The following is a 16,076-nucleotide window of genomic DNA, read 5'->3' as shown; positions in this document are numbered from 1 at the left end:
ATGTTTAGAAGTGATTCAAAATGGGAATTCATCATCAAAATGTCCATATTTACATGAAGTTAGCTGTTTGGTTGCTGTGGAAACTTACACTTGGGACCTCAGCATTTCAAAATTCTTGGATGTGGTCTTGCAATGCAGGGAAATTCACACAATATCGCACCAAGATACAAATAAAGCACAAGTGATTGCACCCCACAGTCTTCCATAAGTGGGTCAAAAATAACCCATGTAAGAATCAATGTGTTTTTATACTATTTTTTGTCATTTTGGTGAAGAATAATCATTTGTATTATTCTTTGTATTATATTTATGTCCACACAAGAATGATTTGACATTTGAAATATGATTATTTTTCACTTTAAAACAGATTTTGAACATTTTTGATAATTGAAAAAAAAGAATATTACACAAAACAACAATAGAAGAATGTCAACGTCCATTTTGTTAACATTTTTCCACTCTTGTCCTCCAAGTTTGTGCGCTCCGTCACCTCTTGTATGATATTATCAGTGATAAAGAACTTAGGATCATGATACAAGAATTACAATTTCTTTAAAAATGAAAAAGTAATGTAACTGGGATGTTTTTTGAGGAATAGCTGGAATATGAAATGATCACAACTTTCATGACATGACATGATATTGCAAGAAAACAACCTCACTGGGTTATTTTTTGATCCACTTATGCATCTAAGAGTTAAGAAACAACACAGAAAAAGTATAATAAAGATTAAAATATAGATGATGCACCACTTTTACATGTACCAATATGGGATGATGGATGATGTACCCTATTTTAGAACACACCTGATGTGTAGAGTTGTACTTATATTTATAAGGAGCAACAGTGCTATATTTGTTACTGGATTTTAAGGGTAATAGAGATGAAAGACGTTACTTGTTGCTTGTTTTCGTTGGTTGACATTAGACTCAAAGGTCTTTTTTTCCACTACAATACGGCGTCTTTCCATTGAAGGAACTCTGGGTAGGTGCAAACTTTTACAGGAACAGCCCTGTAATCAACTTTTTCAGTCATTTAGTTTTTATTATTGTGTAGGGTGCAGCAGCTTTGAGCGTGACGTCAACTCACAGCACAAAAATAGAAGTAGAAACAGTAATTTCTACCTTCTGCTGTGTCATGCAATGTTGTCATTAGACTGTGGGTATATTGCCTTATTTTTTTAAGATATTACATAAGTTCATGCTTGCAGTAAAGCAACTGGTGAAAATAATGTTGCATTTAAGGAGTAAATCTCTAATAATTTGCTCAATACACTAGAAAACAAAGGACGGAGGTGGACAAGCAGGTGGAGCAGAAATGCAAAAAGGTCCAAGGTGGTGGTTTTCAGGAGAAATTATGAAATAACAATTGGACATCTGGGCCCAAGACACAAGGAAAATGGTGCAAAATGGAAAATAATTGTTGGTTCTCCAGAGGAAACTAGATTTGGACTTTTTTGTTCCCAATGATTTGAGTGTAGAAGCTGTGACTGTGTGCACAAGAGCTCAGCTGTTTGCTTGTAGAAAACATTTAGATTATTAAAGCTGCATACAATTACAACAAAACAGAGTATGCTAAAAATGAACAACCCGATAGAACACCTTTGGGATGAATTGGAGGAGACTGAGAACCAGGTCTTCTATCCAACATCAGTGCCTGACATCACAAAGTGCGCTTCTGGAAAAATGCTTTAAAATTCCCATAAACACTCCTAAACCTTGTGGAAATCCTTCCCTGAAGAATCTGTTATAGCTGCAAAGGGTGGAAAAACTCCATATTAAACCCTACGGAACAAGAATGGGATGTCATTAAAAGTCATGTGCATGTAAAGGCAGACATCCCAATACTTCTGGCAGCATAAAGTATACTATATAGTACTGTTCCGCTTAGCTATGCCTTGTTCCTGATAATTATTGCATGATTAAGCCTTTGATGCACAACATGGGTCAAAAGTGGATATCTCCTGACCCACACTGCGCATCAAAGGGTTACAGAACCTAAATCCAGCCTTGAAGAAATGGTAATGTTTTGAAATGCGGCATGCCAAGTCAGTTTAATTGATGCAGCCCTAAATCATAATTTCCCTCAAACTACTCTGGCTCTCAGGTATTTATTCATTAGCCCAGTGCTGAACTCAACACTAATGGTCTTTTTGCTCCTGAGCTGCCTGAGCTGCACCAATGGGTTCAATTTCCTGATGTGAATGTGACAAATTTATCACATTAAGTTGATAATTTCTTTCCACAACAACACGTTCTTCTTCTATGAACTGCCTGGGATATTACTCACAATTAAAACCCTGTGTGGTCGGGCTGATTGCCCTTTTAAACACTGATCAGTGACCAGTCGAGACGTGCTTCCCTCTTCTGGTTGACGGGACAGATGTGCTGATCACTCCATGGAGAGTTTGAATTGTGAAGTACACACTGAAACTTACAAAGATTTGTGAGAATAACGAGTTAATGTGATCTATGAAGCTTTTGACCTCAGCTGTACCTTCATCTGTATTCTAATCTATTCACACACCAATGAGCAAACAAAAGCCCAATTAAACTGAGCAGAACTGTTGACTAAAACTTCTCTTGAGGTTATTACAGTAAACCACCACCAGACATCCTTAATGCCCCTGAGTCACGATATGCCAACACAAGCTAATACAGTCTCAAACAACATACAGTATTAACCTCAAACTGGCAGACTCCCCATCATGATCAGCTTTTCTACTGGAATTATTGTTGTTATGAACAGATAACGCTCGCAGTAATAAACTCAGAGCTGCTGCTGCATTTCCTCTCCGCATTATTTTAAAAACCCAGTAACTAAAAGGTCATTGCTAATAAGATTATTTGGCCTCTGAGCTTGTTATAAAGTTTTGTTCTACTCGTAACAATATCGGTTTTGTCTTTGCAGGGTCAGAAAATGTATGTGTAGTTTTAGGAAAACAATCCATACATACCAAGAACATTTTTCATTACATCAGCATCCAATATACACATTTACAGTATATAACAGAAGCAAAAATGATGCAATATCACCTAAACATAAAATGATTCAAAATGCTCTCACCTTACAGTAGTTTCATTATTTCTAAGTTGACATGTAGAGAGTTTTCTGTTAAAAACAGCTATAAAGAAGTACTTTTGAAAGCCTAAATTGAAATTACAGACTCCAAAGTAGAAACCTAATGCAACAACAAGTGAATGCACCTGTGAGCACTGAAACAGAGTCCACCTGTGAGTTCTAATTAGCCTGATTGCATGAACATTGCTATGAAATGACCTGAGAACATCAGAACTTTCTCAGTTTTCGATCTATGTGTCTGTCTGCATCATGGCTCTGAATAGAGCTGCCAGAACTGCCAAAGGAACTAAAAAAATCAGATTGTGAGTTTTAACAAAGATAGAAAAGGATGCAGAAGGATTAATGACCAACTAAAAATCAGTGGAAACACAAATGCAGCAGTAATCAGGAGGTATAGAATAAGCCACATGCGCAATAAAATAATCATTGCTCGCTCTTTGGCTCAAAACTGCAAAATGAAACTTTGCTAAAGAACATGGAGAGAAGCCTGATGAATGGTGGGAGCACATTCTTGGCTCAGATGAGACCAAGATAACTTTGATTGATTCTAATGGAGTCCAACATATTTGACATGAACCTGGGAAGGACGACCACAGTGAATGCATAGATTCAACAGTGAAGAACGGAGGTGGCAATGTGATGATATTAGGCTGCACAAGTGCAAACGGTGTTGCACAAGAGGTTCTAGAGCAGAAAAAAGTGGAAAATAGGACCAGGCCAAGTATATTGTCTGACTTAAATCCAATAGAACATCATTAGGGAACTTTAGAGAGGAAGGTAGAGCAACACAATCTCTTAAGTGAAGGGCTGCTGAAAAAAATGTCTCTAAACACTGACACAACATGTCTGCAGAAGTCTGTGGACGCTAACATCCTTCATGTCCATGAGGATTAAGTCTGTCATCAAAAATAAAGGTGGATATTAGAAGCATTTAGAAAGTAGAAGCCTTGAATCTTATTTATGAAAGACATGTTGATTTCTGTTACCTCGAGTTTCCACTATGTTTTCAAGTTACTTAATTTGACATAAAACAAATAAATTACTGTTCAAATTAGAAGGAATGCAATCACGGTAAGGTGACAGAAATTTGAAATTGTTGACATTTAAGTGATACTGCATTTGTTTACTGTATGGTAAAGCAGAAAGTTGTACAGTATCAGCAGTAACTTTATGCACAGCACATCTATAGATGGAATCTATGCATCCAGTGTAAAATGAACAAAAATATCTGTAGGTTTTGGTCTCTGGTTTTAGAAATACTGAAGTTTAAAACCACAGCTTCTGAGAACATTAATGCTATAGCATAACTAAAGATGAATTATGTTCTGTATACATTTCCAAGGCAGACAGTTCGTTGTGTGATTCAGCATGAAGACAAACTCCCCCACACCCATCACACTTAAAGACTTTTGAAGTCGACTGAAATGAGCAAGACGTGATGAACATTCTTGTGTTTAACAGTGTGGGTTAACAGTGGCCATTCAAAGAGCACTTAACAGCTCCCTGCTAGTCTTTAGTCATACACACAGAAAAAAAAAAAGTCTAATCACCGAACTCCTACTTCAGCCGTCTGTCGGCTCCGTCAGAACAGTGGCTCAGATGAAAACGGCCACATTAGCTCTTCACATTAAGAGCTCATGAATAGATTTACATCTCTGGGATCATTAGCTGGAGGATTCTCTCCACTGCATTCACACTACATTGTCTTTATTGCGCCGCTGCAGGTGCCGCTGGCATCGGTTTTAGGGCATCATCGGCGTTTTTGTCCTCATTATCAACATCATTACTGAATCATCTTCATCCTTTTGGTCTTTTTCATTATCGTCACTTCCAGCATCTTTAGCGCATTTCACCTTTGTCACATTGTCGTCTCTAATGACAATATTATCATTGGGCCTTTTTACACTGCACAAACTTGTAGGATGTTTGAGGGCAGCCCAAACCTTTATGCATGTTCCACCTACAACAACCGGCCTTGTAGAACCTCTTTAAGAGCTTTTTCTAGGGGGACAAAAGTACCTACCACGAGTAAGAACTTACAAATGGCCTTTAAACTCAACACTGATTGGTTAAACTTGAAGGGGAACAAGTGTCTCTTGTTTTTTGCTCTTTTGATGTCTTTGTTAAATTGCAGTCTTCTGTCTAATACTGCCATCAACAATGTGGGCTAGCATATCTAACCTCCATTGTTCTATTTCCTACGTGCTCATAGAACTGGGGTGATGAACAGTAACTACTTAGCAGACTTCTTTTGGTGCACTTGTAGTTAATGTCAAATCTGTTGGATCCTACACTGCAATGGAAACAAAAAGGTTGAAAGGGTCAATTTCAGGGCCTTTTCCTTCTTGTAAACCTTCTCACCACCTCATGTCTGCCAAGAGTTAGCTGCCTGTTATCGTTTTCATCTTCACTGTTATCATCCATGCAATATTCATTTGCAAAATCTCAAGTTTCAGGAGATGTCCGGTTTGGGAATCTCAAGGTTGCTGTTTTCTGCTGGCTTTATCAAGTCATGTCATTCAGGGTGCTCTGGGGCAGTTTGAAGCCAAGTGTGAAGCAGCTGGGATGAGTCAGCATCTCCAAGTCTAAGCCATTGTTCTTTTGAAGAAACTGGTGGGTTTCTCCTTGTGGGTTGAAGGGAGCTGGTGCCTCAAAGTACCTTGAGATGCTGTTCATGAGGGAACATGGAGTAAAGCAATAGTTGTAATATGGATGTTGTACGGGACTGTTGTGGTGAAGAGGGAACTGACGTTTGTTCCTACCCTCAGCTATGGTCATGAGCTCTGTGGTACCCAGCTAGAATTTTTCAAAAATGTTCTGAGAAACTTCTGCAAATTTCTTATACTGTTATTAGTGGGAAGTTTTCGTTTATTTCTCAGAATCCAGTCATTTTTATAGGCAGGATAAAGTTCTCTAAAGAGACTCTGGAAAAGTTCTTTAAACATTTGATACATGTATCATGTAACATTGTAGGGATGTTTTATAGAAGAAAGTTCTCAATGGCAACATCCATGCATCTTCCATCTTCCACCTTTGTTAATATATCATATTACAAGAACATATTATAATAACATATCCTGGTTTCTGAGGTCTCGATAACATCTTATAAATATTGTTTGAATGTTGGCATGAGAACATTTTTCTTGTGTTATCATTTAGTATAATCTGTCAGCATCTTCCAACCTCCTCTGAATGCTAAAATGTTCTGTTTTGGTTCACTTTTAACCTCACAGGAACATACAGGTGGTTCTGGCATCCTACAACTTGCTGGGGGGTATACATATCTCATCTGGCCTGGGAACGTCTTGATATAGAGCTGGACAGTGTTGCTGAGGAGAAGGTGTCTCGAATGCCCCTCTTAGCCTGCTACCACTGTGACGCAACCCTGGATAAGTGGATGAAAATGAACGGATAGATGGACCGTGATCATGAAAACCACTAGCATCCTCATTGTCAGCCTCAAGAACATCTATTGTGCATTTTGTGTATTATAATCATTTTTGCTTATCACCGTCATTATCACGGTTGGCACCATCGTCCTCGTTGCCGTCATCACAACCACTACAATCATTATTACCCTCATCAGCCTCATCATCTTCAGTGTTCCTCATCTTCAGTGGCACCATCATCTTCAACACTCCAACCTCTAAATGTCATCCTATCACTGATGCATATGATGTTTTTGCTTTTTTTAAACATAGAAATAACAAGCTAATTAATGAACTGTGCAATGAAGAACGCAGTCACATAACAAATGCAAATTGTTTTTTTTTCGATTTCGCAGCTCAGAGTGTTGAGTTGATTTTTCAAAGTTTCAATTACAGCCTGATAATATTTTTTATTACTCCTTTTGATTTGTGCCGATGATTCAACCACATGATATTCCAGGTGAAGAAAATGATCCAGCAGCCAGTTGTGTTCATTTCGCTTCGTCTAATCCTCTGCAACAACTGAATTTATCCTAATCAGTCCAAATTTAAAGAGACATAAAGAATAAATAAACTAATTGATGATATCAGACAGACACAATGCACGTATTTCTGTTATTGTCTGTGTTTTTAAGAAACTCCACAGCTCTGGCAGGTTGTCTGGGCAGATCACCTCCTCCCTAAACTACAATTGGGCCTTCGATAACAGATCTTTTAATATTACTCCCTTCTTCAATATCAGAGGCCTGTGAGGGTGCCAGGCAGGGATATTGAGTGAGAGCTAAGAGTTTCTCCCTTTCGGCTTGGCCCGGCATCAAAACTTATTAGACAGATAAATGAGAGCCAGACTGGGCCTCTTTCTGTGCCTGTGTGTCATTTATTCGTCCCCTGAATACCGGCTCAATCAGATAGCGTCCAGCCTTTTCACGGCGGCCACCATCTCCCTGCATCCGTTGACCCACGCTGGCCAGGACTAACCTGAGCTGCTTCAGACTGCACTGAAACAGCGCTTTCCCTTTCGTTTTCAAGCTGCTTTTGTTAATTTAGTTCTCTTTTATCCAGATAAACCTCTGATTTAAAGGTCGTGTAGCATATATGTGGTTCCACGACTCTATTTTCTGTTTTCTTCTCTTAGTTATCAAAGCAAAGAAGCCTTGCAAACCCTGTTAACAAAGTCCTTCTTTGCTGTATCGCCTCACATGACGTGTGATGATGAGAAGCTTGATTTGCTTTTTCATCCTGCATCCGTGGAGGATGTGCAGCAATATTTAGAGGACGTATTAGAGTCTGTCCAAAATACTTAAAGAATAATGAGGACTGCTTCTCCTCGGCAGACCCCATGTCATCTATTATTCTGGACTTTCAGTCTGTGTGCTCACATCTGTGTGTTTTGTTCAGACTCATACTCAAGTCCTGGGGGAAAAAAAAAAAAAAAAGGAGATATCCTTGACCGGTTTCCTGTAACCATGGCGATGGGAAGTGCTCTCCAATCACATTTTTGTATTGTGTGTTAGGGAAGCGCACTGTTTCCTGCTGTTTTCACTGGCTTCCTCCCTCATTGGTGTGCACTCAGGATACTACATTTGGTCCTGAAATGCTCCACAGTTCTTCACCAGTGCTCTTTTTTTCCTACTTTGTGCACTAGTTTTTCTCATGAATTTACCTGCAACAGCGCTGTCACAGTTGAATGACGTAAGTTTAACATTTCTTGTACAATTTTTAATACGAGCATTAAGGGTGTTTTAAGTTTTGTTTGTCCCATATACCTAATTTTATCTACACTTTATTATTAATACTTGCAAATACCTTCTTGGTTTCGTGTTTTCAATCAATTCACTTGTTTAAACACACTTGCAACTGCCAACTAGATTGAAACAAACTGGAATTAGCTTTATAATGCATATCATTATGGTCTGTTACAATTTGAAGGTGAAATTGGAATTTTTGGCCACTAGTAGTGCTGTTGAGCAATGTTGCATGTTTGAATCTTGTTTTTTTTTTCTGTTTAACGTGGAGTGAACGATACATAATGATGCTGAAAGTTTGTTGAGGTATTGCAAAAACAGTAACAGACAAAACTGCTAGCTAGCAAGACCAGCTGTAAATAATGTTCTACTCAAAGCAGCTAATACTGATAAAAGGATATGTCAAAATTGTTGCGATAACTTGTTTCTCTGCCCAAAAATGGGGAAAAAATGGGCTCTGTAGCTGTTTAATTAGGGAAGAAATACATTGAATTTCCTCTAAAATACTGAATTAAAGTTGTTCACAGGGTATCTTTAAGTTAGTTTAAGGTTTTAATATTCCTAAAATTAGCTGTAACTTGTTTTAAAGCCATCAAAAAACAACTGAACATAGTTTTAAAAAGGTGTTTTACTGGCCTCTAAAATTTTTAAGCTTGGTTGTTGTGGAGCAAACTGTGATACACTCTAAGGTGCATTTCCACATCATGGTGGAAATGTGAGAAATTGAACTACTGGAAGGTGAAAAACAGTATTTTCAGCTGGTCTTGAGTTGCCCTGTAAATAGGTCATTTTTACCAATGCACAGTATCAGATCAGAATCTTTTTATTAAAAGCTGCATTTTAAAACACGAGGAGACATGTTGTTATCACAGAGGGTCTAAAAGCCACCTCCCGAAGCCTCCTCACACTTCTACAACAGCATGAAGAACTGATTCCAGCGATGCTCCTTCTTTCTGGATCCAACCGGCAGAGATGCAGTTTGGTCGCCAGGTCACCAGCAGCACCTCTCTCCAGATCCCTCCCCAGCCCGGCAGTGCTGCATTCAGGAACCGACACCCGATCCTGCTGGATACCATCCAGCCCGTCCTGGTCAGGGCCATCATCAATCCGAAGCGGGGAATGGAGGATCCTCTCCAGCCGCAGACTCCACAACCCCCCAGGAGCTGTGGATCACCTGGGAATGCTGGGAAGTCATGCTGGAACCTGGATGTGAGGGTGGCGGTGCTTCTGGTGACTCTGGCTGGAGCTGTAATCCTGCTGCTGCTCTACAGACTCCTACAGCTGAGACACAGGTGTGTACATGAGTAATATGATGCAACATACCTGAGATCAGATCCCACCAAAATACTTCTTACTATTTTTCCATACAGTTTTTTTCTTACAAAAGGGAAATTTATAACTGATTGGCTTGCAATGGAAACTTTCAAGTGTTCTAAAATGCATTGTTTGTGTCTCAACCCAGCTGAGTCATAAACATGACAGTATAGTGAAGAAATACGGGATCCTCATATCCACACCTTTAGCTATGCTACATGGACGTGCAGGGTAAACATGGAAGAACACTTTTTGAATCAATTTTAGCGTCACGGACAGAGGGCACTTTGGGAATTACATGTTTCACCACTTATATGTTCATGTTCTGCTCATTTGTTCCATTTTTCATGTTGTATCAAGCCAGACTTTACTTTGGTCAGTGCAGAAGTATCAGATAAATTACACTAACGAACAAAGTGCATCCTCAACTACTTTAAGTGCTAATTTGCAAATGTTAACATGCTATACTAAGATCATGAACATGGCATTACCTTCAGTAATCCACTGTGAAGACGTTAACCCATCTTGATAGCCTATCTTTTCAAATGGCAAAATGTGGACCCCCAACTTTGCCAGTCCAAAATGCAGGAAGCTACAATTTATTAGCGGTGTTGTTGAATTGCTGCATGGGAGCTAACAAACTACTACAGACTTAAGCCATGTAGCTTGGGGAGCTATTGAATTTACTGGTGCAATGAACTACATGTTCCTTGTTTGGTAGGTTGCCAGCAACAGAGATTCCCCAAGTAGCTCTTTGACTAGGCAATGTGTTGCAATGTGCAACAACTGTTTTGCAAAATATGTAGGTAAATTTCACTTTGGACAGAGCCTAGCAAGCTGTCTTACTCTGTCCTTGTGCAAAGGTTGGACAAACACACTCTGAACTTGACGCATCAGCATGAGATATATGTTGTTGTTTCTTCTTAGTACAACTCAGTCTCCACAAAATGCTCCTATACAAGTAAACTTCATTTTCAATTCAATTTGGAAGGGAACGTAGTTTTGTTTTGAAATTAAGATCATTTGTGACCCGAGATGTAGCAAGTAAGGCATGTAGCTTGAAAAATTGACTCCTGATGGACAACAGACCATCAGTGTTAGAATTAAGTTTTGTTTTCTGTCATTGTTTACTTTCAGTTTAACTTCCTTTTTGGTTTGGGAAAATATCTTGCTTTGTTAGACACTTTCACATGTTATGGGTTTGGCACCAACATTACTTGATTGGGGTGAGAAAAACAGTCATGATTTGGGTTAAAATTCCAACACTTTTCAAACTACATGTTTAAAGCTTTACCTCTAGTTTTTGGGTTACCAGTGTGATGAGACCTGCACTATCTAAAATATGACTAGTTTGCTGGAAAGGAGCAACAGTGAAGCAGTAAAATACAAACACACAATGACTAGAAACATATATATGGTAGTTTACCAGCAAACATAGTCCAGTAGAAAATATATTACCAGCAAAACATAATTGTAGATTAGCCGTATGGGAAGGCAATTTTGTGGAGACGGAGTTGGTTTTAAGCTGTTAACCTGGTAAATAACAGAAAGTAAAGAAATTGTCCTGACTTGTCCCACATTTATCTGGTTCTGTGTTCTGCAGGTTGAGGTTGGCGAGGGCTCGGCACGCTTTGGAGTACTACAGCTTCTACCACACCGCCACCTACACCCTCAAACAGCCTACGCCTTGTCAGGAGGTACCAGCTAAGAATGGGTCGCTCCCTGAAGCTGCTCCACCAATCCAAACCATAACCACGGTGACGCCTGCTGTCATCACCACAGTGCCGCCTCCACCTGCAAAGCCGTTACCAACACCTCCCATCCTACCACCTCCACCTGTACTACAACCACCTCCTGTCCTATCACCTCCACCTGTCCACCCTCCACCCTCTCTTCCCCCAGCACCGGCCGTCCTGTCCCTACCGCTACCCCTACCTGTGATCCACACTACACCGCCCAGCCCTCACCTGTCCTGGGGCGCCTGTTCAGATGCAGATGTTTACTCTCGGATTGGAGCTTTCAGGCCCTCCAGGCTCTCCAGCCTCTCCAGCCAATCCACGGTCATCCTGTTCGAGCATTCGTCTCTCTAAACCCTTACACAGAACACTGATTGTAGTGATGACCAAACCCATTTTTCTGACACTCTTGCTTAGATACTGAATGTATGCTAGATAAGGTGTATATGCAAGGCTGAGAGGAATATTTGAAGATAAGATACTTTCAGGACTTTTCAAAAACTTTGAACTCAAGCCACTCAATTGTTTTTTCTTTAAAAAGAAACAGACTTGGTGCAAGAAAAGTTGCATTTTGGATCAAAACAACTCAACTATGATTATGTTTTTTTGTTCTACTGGATATGAAGGGTTTCCTCTACATTTAGGCGAAGAAAGGCCCACAGTTCCCTCAAGTCGCATCTATTCTGAAACCTGTTTCTGAGGTGAATGACAAAGATAAGCTGAAGTGAGTCTCATGATTGTAGCGCTCAGACATCCAGATTTATCTGTCAAGTCTTATTTTTGGAATATACACTTTATGAACATGTTAAGGAACTAACAGTGATCTAACAGACTTGATATCAAGGATTGAAAAGATGTTGCAAACTTGAGATTCTACCCCATGTTGATGGGACTTTATCTCTGCAGATTTGTCATCTTTGCAAAGATGTTCTGCTGGATTCCGATTTGGTGATCAATGGAGTCACCTGAATTCACTGTGATTTTCAGGTAACCAGTATATGGCTTTTGGTTGTACATGGTGCTTTAAAATGCTGGAGGCTGGCATTAGAAGATGGCAAACTGTCGCCATAAAGGGATGCACAACACATGTGGCAATGACAAACTGGTGGTAAGGAGCCCAAAGTTGACCATGAAAATGTTCTCTATACCATCAAGAACATGGACTGTGGACACAAGGCAGGTTTGGTTCATGGACTCAATGAATCTACTATCTTTCATATTTGATAACTTGTCTAATTTCCGATTCGAAATCTACAATATGATAAGATGTAAGAGTGAAAAAAATCTTGCAAACTTTGTATTTTAGACAATATACTATGACTTCTGATGTGGAACATTTGTTATCTCGGTTCTTTGATGGTTACGAAGAAAAATACAAGAATTTGATGTAGAAAAAGAACAAAACTGCCGCTGTTATGCTCATTGTCTGCAGGGGGCAGAAAGGTTAAAGACACTGCAGTTGTTGCTTTTTCTTGCCTGTAGGAGGCAGTTTATCTGTTTTGTTACTGTGACAAGGCAAAATGCCTAATATGACAGAGGTTTATTGTGGATGAGTGAGGAAATAACATAACAGTTGTAAACAAAGACAGAGTTAAACTATTTTGTCATAATTTGCATTTAAAAATGTATTAGCAAGCTGTTCTTGATAAAAAACAGTCCCGTGGACACTTTTTACTGCAGCATGAAGCTTTTCTGTGTGCGTTCTTCAAATGGATAAATAACGTTTTTCAATGAAAACCTCCAGTTAATATGAATCATATCTAGAACACAAACACATTCATATTCATCCTCGCTTGACATTCCCTCGTTATATTTAATTCCCTCTGCCGTATATTGTTACAAATGTCTTTCCTGCTCAGCTTACAACCAATTAAGAGACAATGCAGCAGCACATGTACAGATTAAATTAGCAGGCTTTTAGTATGGAGACAGCAGACATAGATAGAGAAATACTTAAAGAGGAACGTCACGCAGAGTCTCAGTTTTCAACCCGGCAAGAAGAAAGCAACAAACAGCTATCAACAAAAACAACTTACAAACTAGTGTTGAATTATAAATGAGTGGTCGGTTGGGAAAACATGCTTAAATATTGAAGGACAATTCATCTTAACGACTTGTTAGAGCTAACTTAGACACTGAGATTACCATAGAAACAACAGGCAGTTACCTGTGTGTAAACAGGGCTTCTTTATACAAAGATCAATCTGTGCTCATTTGTAAAAGCCTTGGTGAGACCACTGAGGGACAAATTATTCACAAGCTGTCCCTAATTGCCTGCTGTACCTAATTATGTTTGTTAATTGTCATGCCATGTCTGGAATGTATTGAAGAGACAATTTAAAATTCATGGAAAACTTCAGAGCCATGATATAAGAGTGTAAAGTGGAGGAAATGCACCAGTGTGGAAGAGGGAGGAACCCAGCCATGACAAACCAGCTCAGGAAATGCCTTCCATCTGAGGAAACAATGAGCTCTGCTAAAGTAGCTACACAATAAAAATGGAAGAAGGATTACAAATGGTTAGGATTGATAGTTTGGGGACTTGTAAGTTGCGGAGTGCAGGAACAACAACTTGTTACTCACTGCAATGAGATATGTTTATCACTTTTAACCCTCTTAACACCACTGTGCTGAAAAGGCTTGTTTTCTTTATAGTAAAAATCTCTAAAATACACAGATTTTTAGAGCCAGAAACTGTAAAAAGGAAAGGATCCTTCAACTTTCCAACTGTATGTAATAAATACCATCAGTTTTGTGTGGTTTCACAGAGAAAAATGATCTATATAAATAAATAAGCTTAAAATTGTCATATTTCATTGTAGTCACTTTATTCAAAATGTTAAATGCAAAAATTCACCAAAAATTAGGTGTTTTGCACTGAATGGAAGTTGTATAAAAACCAAAAAATTCAACTGAGAAGCCATGACTGACTCAGGCCAGTTGTAAGCAACAACCATGTGACCAAAATCCAGACACTTTGGGTGAACCTTTCAATTCATTTTAAATCAATTTTATTTATCAATTCAAATATGTCATAGAGAGAAATCCAACAAATCCAAAGTTTCCTTTGGATTCCCATCTGAGCAAGCACTTGGCAACAGTGGGGAGGAAAAACTCCCTTTTAACAGGAAGAACCCTCCAGCAGAACCAGGCTCAGGGTGGGCAGCCATCTGCCTCGACCGGTTGGGGTGAGGGTAAAGGGGAGAGAGAATAGGATAGTAGATAGAAAACTGACAGACAAAGCACAAGAGAACAACAAACACTTCCAGGTTGATGAGGCCAGGAACCGCAACTCCACAATGTGAATCTAGTCAATTATTCGGAGTTGAGAACTACAAATGTGTCTTTGTAGTTCATTGACATCTGTCACACACACATAGCTGTTGGATAAGAACATCGTTACTCACAAGAATAAAGTTCAACACAATGTCTCTGAATGTCTCTTACTGAACATATTATCATTTTAAATGAAATATGTTCTTCAGAAATGCTTCAATGTGTTGACTTGCTAACAGAAGCAGCCAACACCGTTACGTACGATCTGACGTCTCTTCATCATGACGAATCACCTGCTAGAATACTTGGTAGAAACAGAACATGAATTAGTCATATCCGTTGTTTCCTCAACCTTTTTACAAAATCTGACTAACTTTTCCTGTTAATCATCTGTTGATCCAACTGCTCTATGTGTTTTAAATTTAAAACATTTAAGTTGTTTGAACTGAATTTCATGTTAGCAAGTAAGCTATCTGTAGTAAGCTATCTGTTACTGGCAATACATATTAAGAATCACAGTTAGCAAAAGACTCACTTTTTACAAACTACTTCTGTTTACCACGGCCATAGCTACTGGTAGCTGAAGCATTTGTAGCTACAGTTAGCTAAACACACTAGCTTAAGCCAGCTACAAATACAGCTAACATTAGCTACCAACACTAAATTAAAATTGCTAGCATTTCTGGCCATTGTCAGCAACAAAAACTGTCTTAAACTAGCTGCCATTGGTATCTAGCATTAGCTTGACCTTCTTTAGCACTGCACAAGTGTCACTGCGTATTAGCAAGTAAGCTGAATTTAACTGCCATATTTTCTGGAGTAAGCTATCTCTTATTGGCATTACATATTAAGAATCACAATTAGCAAACAACCAACATCACTGTTTATATGCTACTTCAGTGTAACCACAGCCATAGCTAATGCTAGCTTAAACTAGGTAGCAATTGTAGCTACAGTTAGCTAAACACATTAGCTTCAGGTAGCTACAAATACAGCTAGCATTAGCTACCAACACTAAATTAAAATTGCTAGCATTTCTGGCCATTGTCAGCATCAAAAACGGTCTTAAACCAGCTGCCATTGGTATCTAGCATTAGCTTGACCTTATTTAGCATTGCACAAGTGTCACTGAATATTAGCAAGTAAGCTAAAGTTAACTACCATATTATCTGGAGTAAGCTATCTCTTACTAGCAATACATACTAAGAATCACAATTAGTAAAAGACTAACATCACTGTTTACAAGCTACTTCCGTTTACCACAGTCATAGCTACTGCTAGCTGAAGCATTTGTAGCTACAGTTAGCTAAACACATTAGCTTCAGCTAGCTACAAATACAGCTAACATTAACTACCAACACTAAACTAAAATAACTAGCATTTCTGGCCAATGTCAGCAACAAAAGCTGTCCTAGACCAGCTGCCGTTTGCATCTAGCATTAGCTTGTCCTTATTTAGCTCTGCAAAAGTGTCATTACATGTTAGCAAGTAATTTT

General features: G+C 39.0%; 1 protein-coding gene across 2 annotated transcripts; it reads left to right on the top strand.

The window, feature by feature from the left end:
* Positions 1 to 8,063: 8,063 nt before the first annotated feature.
* LOC111580913 (inverted formin-2) lies at positions 8,064 to 14,111 on the top strand. 2 transcript variants are annotated; one of them, XM_023288836.3, is made up of 3 exons: positions 8,064 to 8,201; positions 9,127 to 9,546; positions 11,172 to 14,111. In XM_023288836.3, the coding sequence occupies exons 2-3, from the start codon at positions 9,227 to 9,229 to the stop codon at positions 11,656 to 11,658; spliced, it is 807 nt and encodes a 268-aa protein (XP_023144604.1). In that variant the 5' UTR covers positions 8,064 to 8,201; positions 9,127 to 9,226; the 3' UTR covers positions 11,659 to 14,111. The 2 variants fall into 2 exon arrangements, with proteins under 2 accessions (XP_023144604.1, XP_023144605.1); XM_023288837.3 differs by having other exon boundaries at positions 8,079 to 8,201; positions 9,225 to 9,546.
* The last annotated feature ends 1,965 nt before the right edge of the window (positions 14,112 to 16,076 follow it).

Source organism: Amphiprion ocellaris, chromosome 17 (genome assembly GCF_022539595.1).
Source record: "Amphiprion ocellaris isolate individual 3 ecotype Okinawa chromosome 17, ASM2253959v1, whole genome shotgun sequence".
Lineage (NCBI taxonomy): Eukaryota > Metazoa > Chordata > Actinopteri > Pomacentridae > Amphiprion > Amphiprion ocellaris.
The sequence above is the reverse complement of the archived record's forward strand: the minus strand, read 5'-3'. Positions and strand labels throughout refer to the sequence as shown.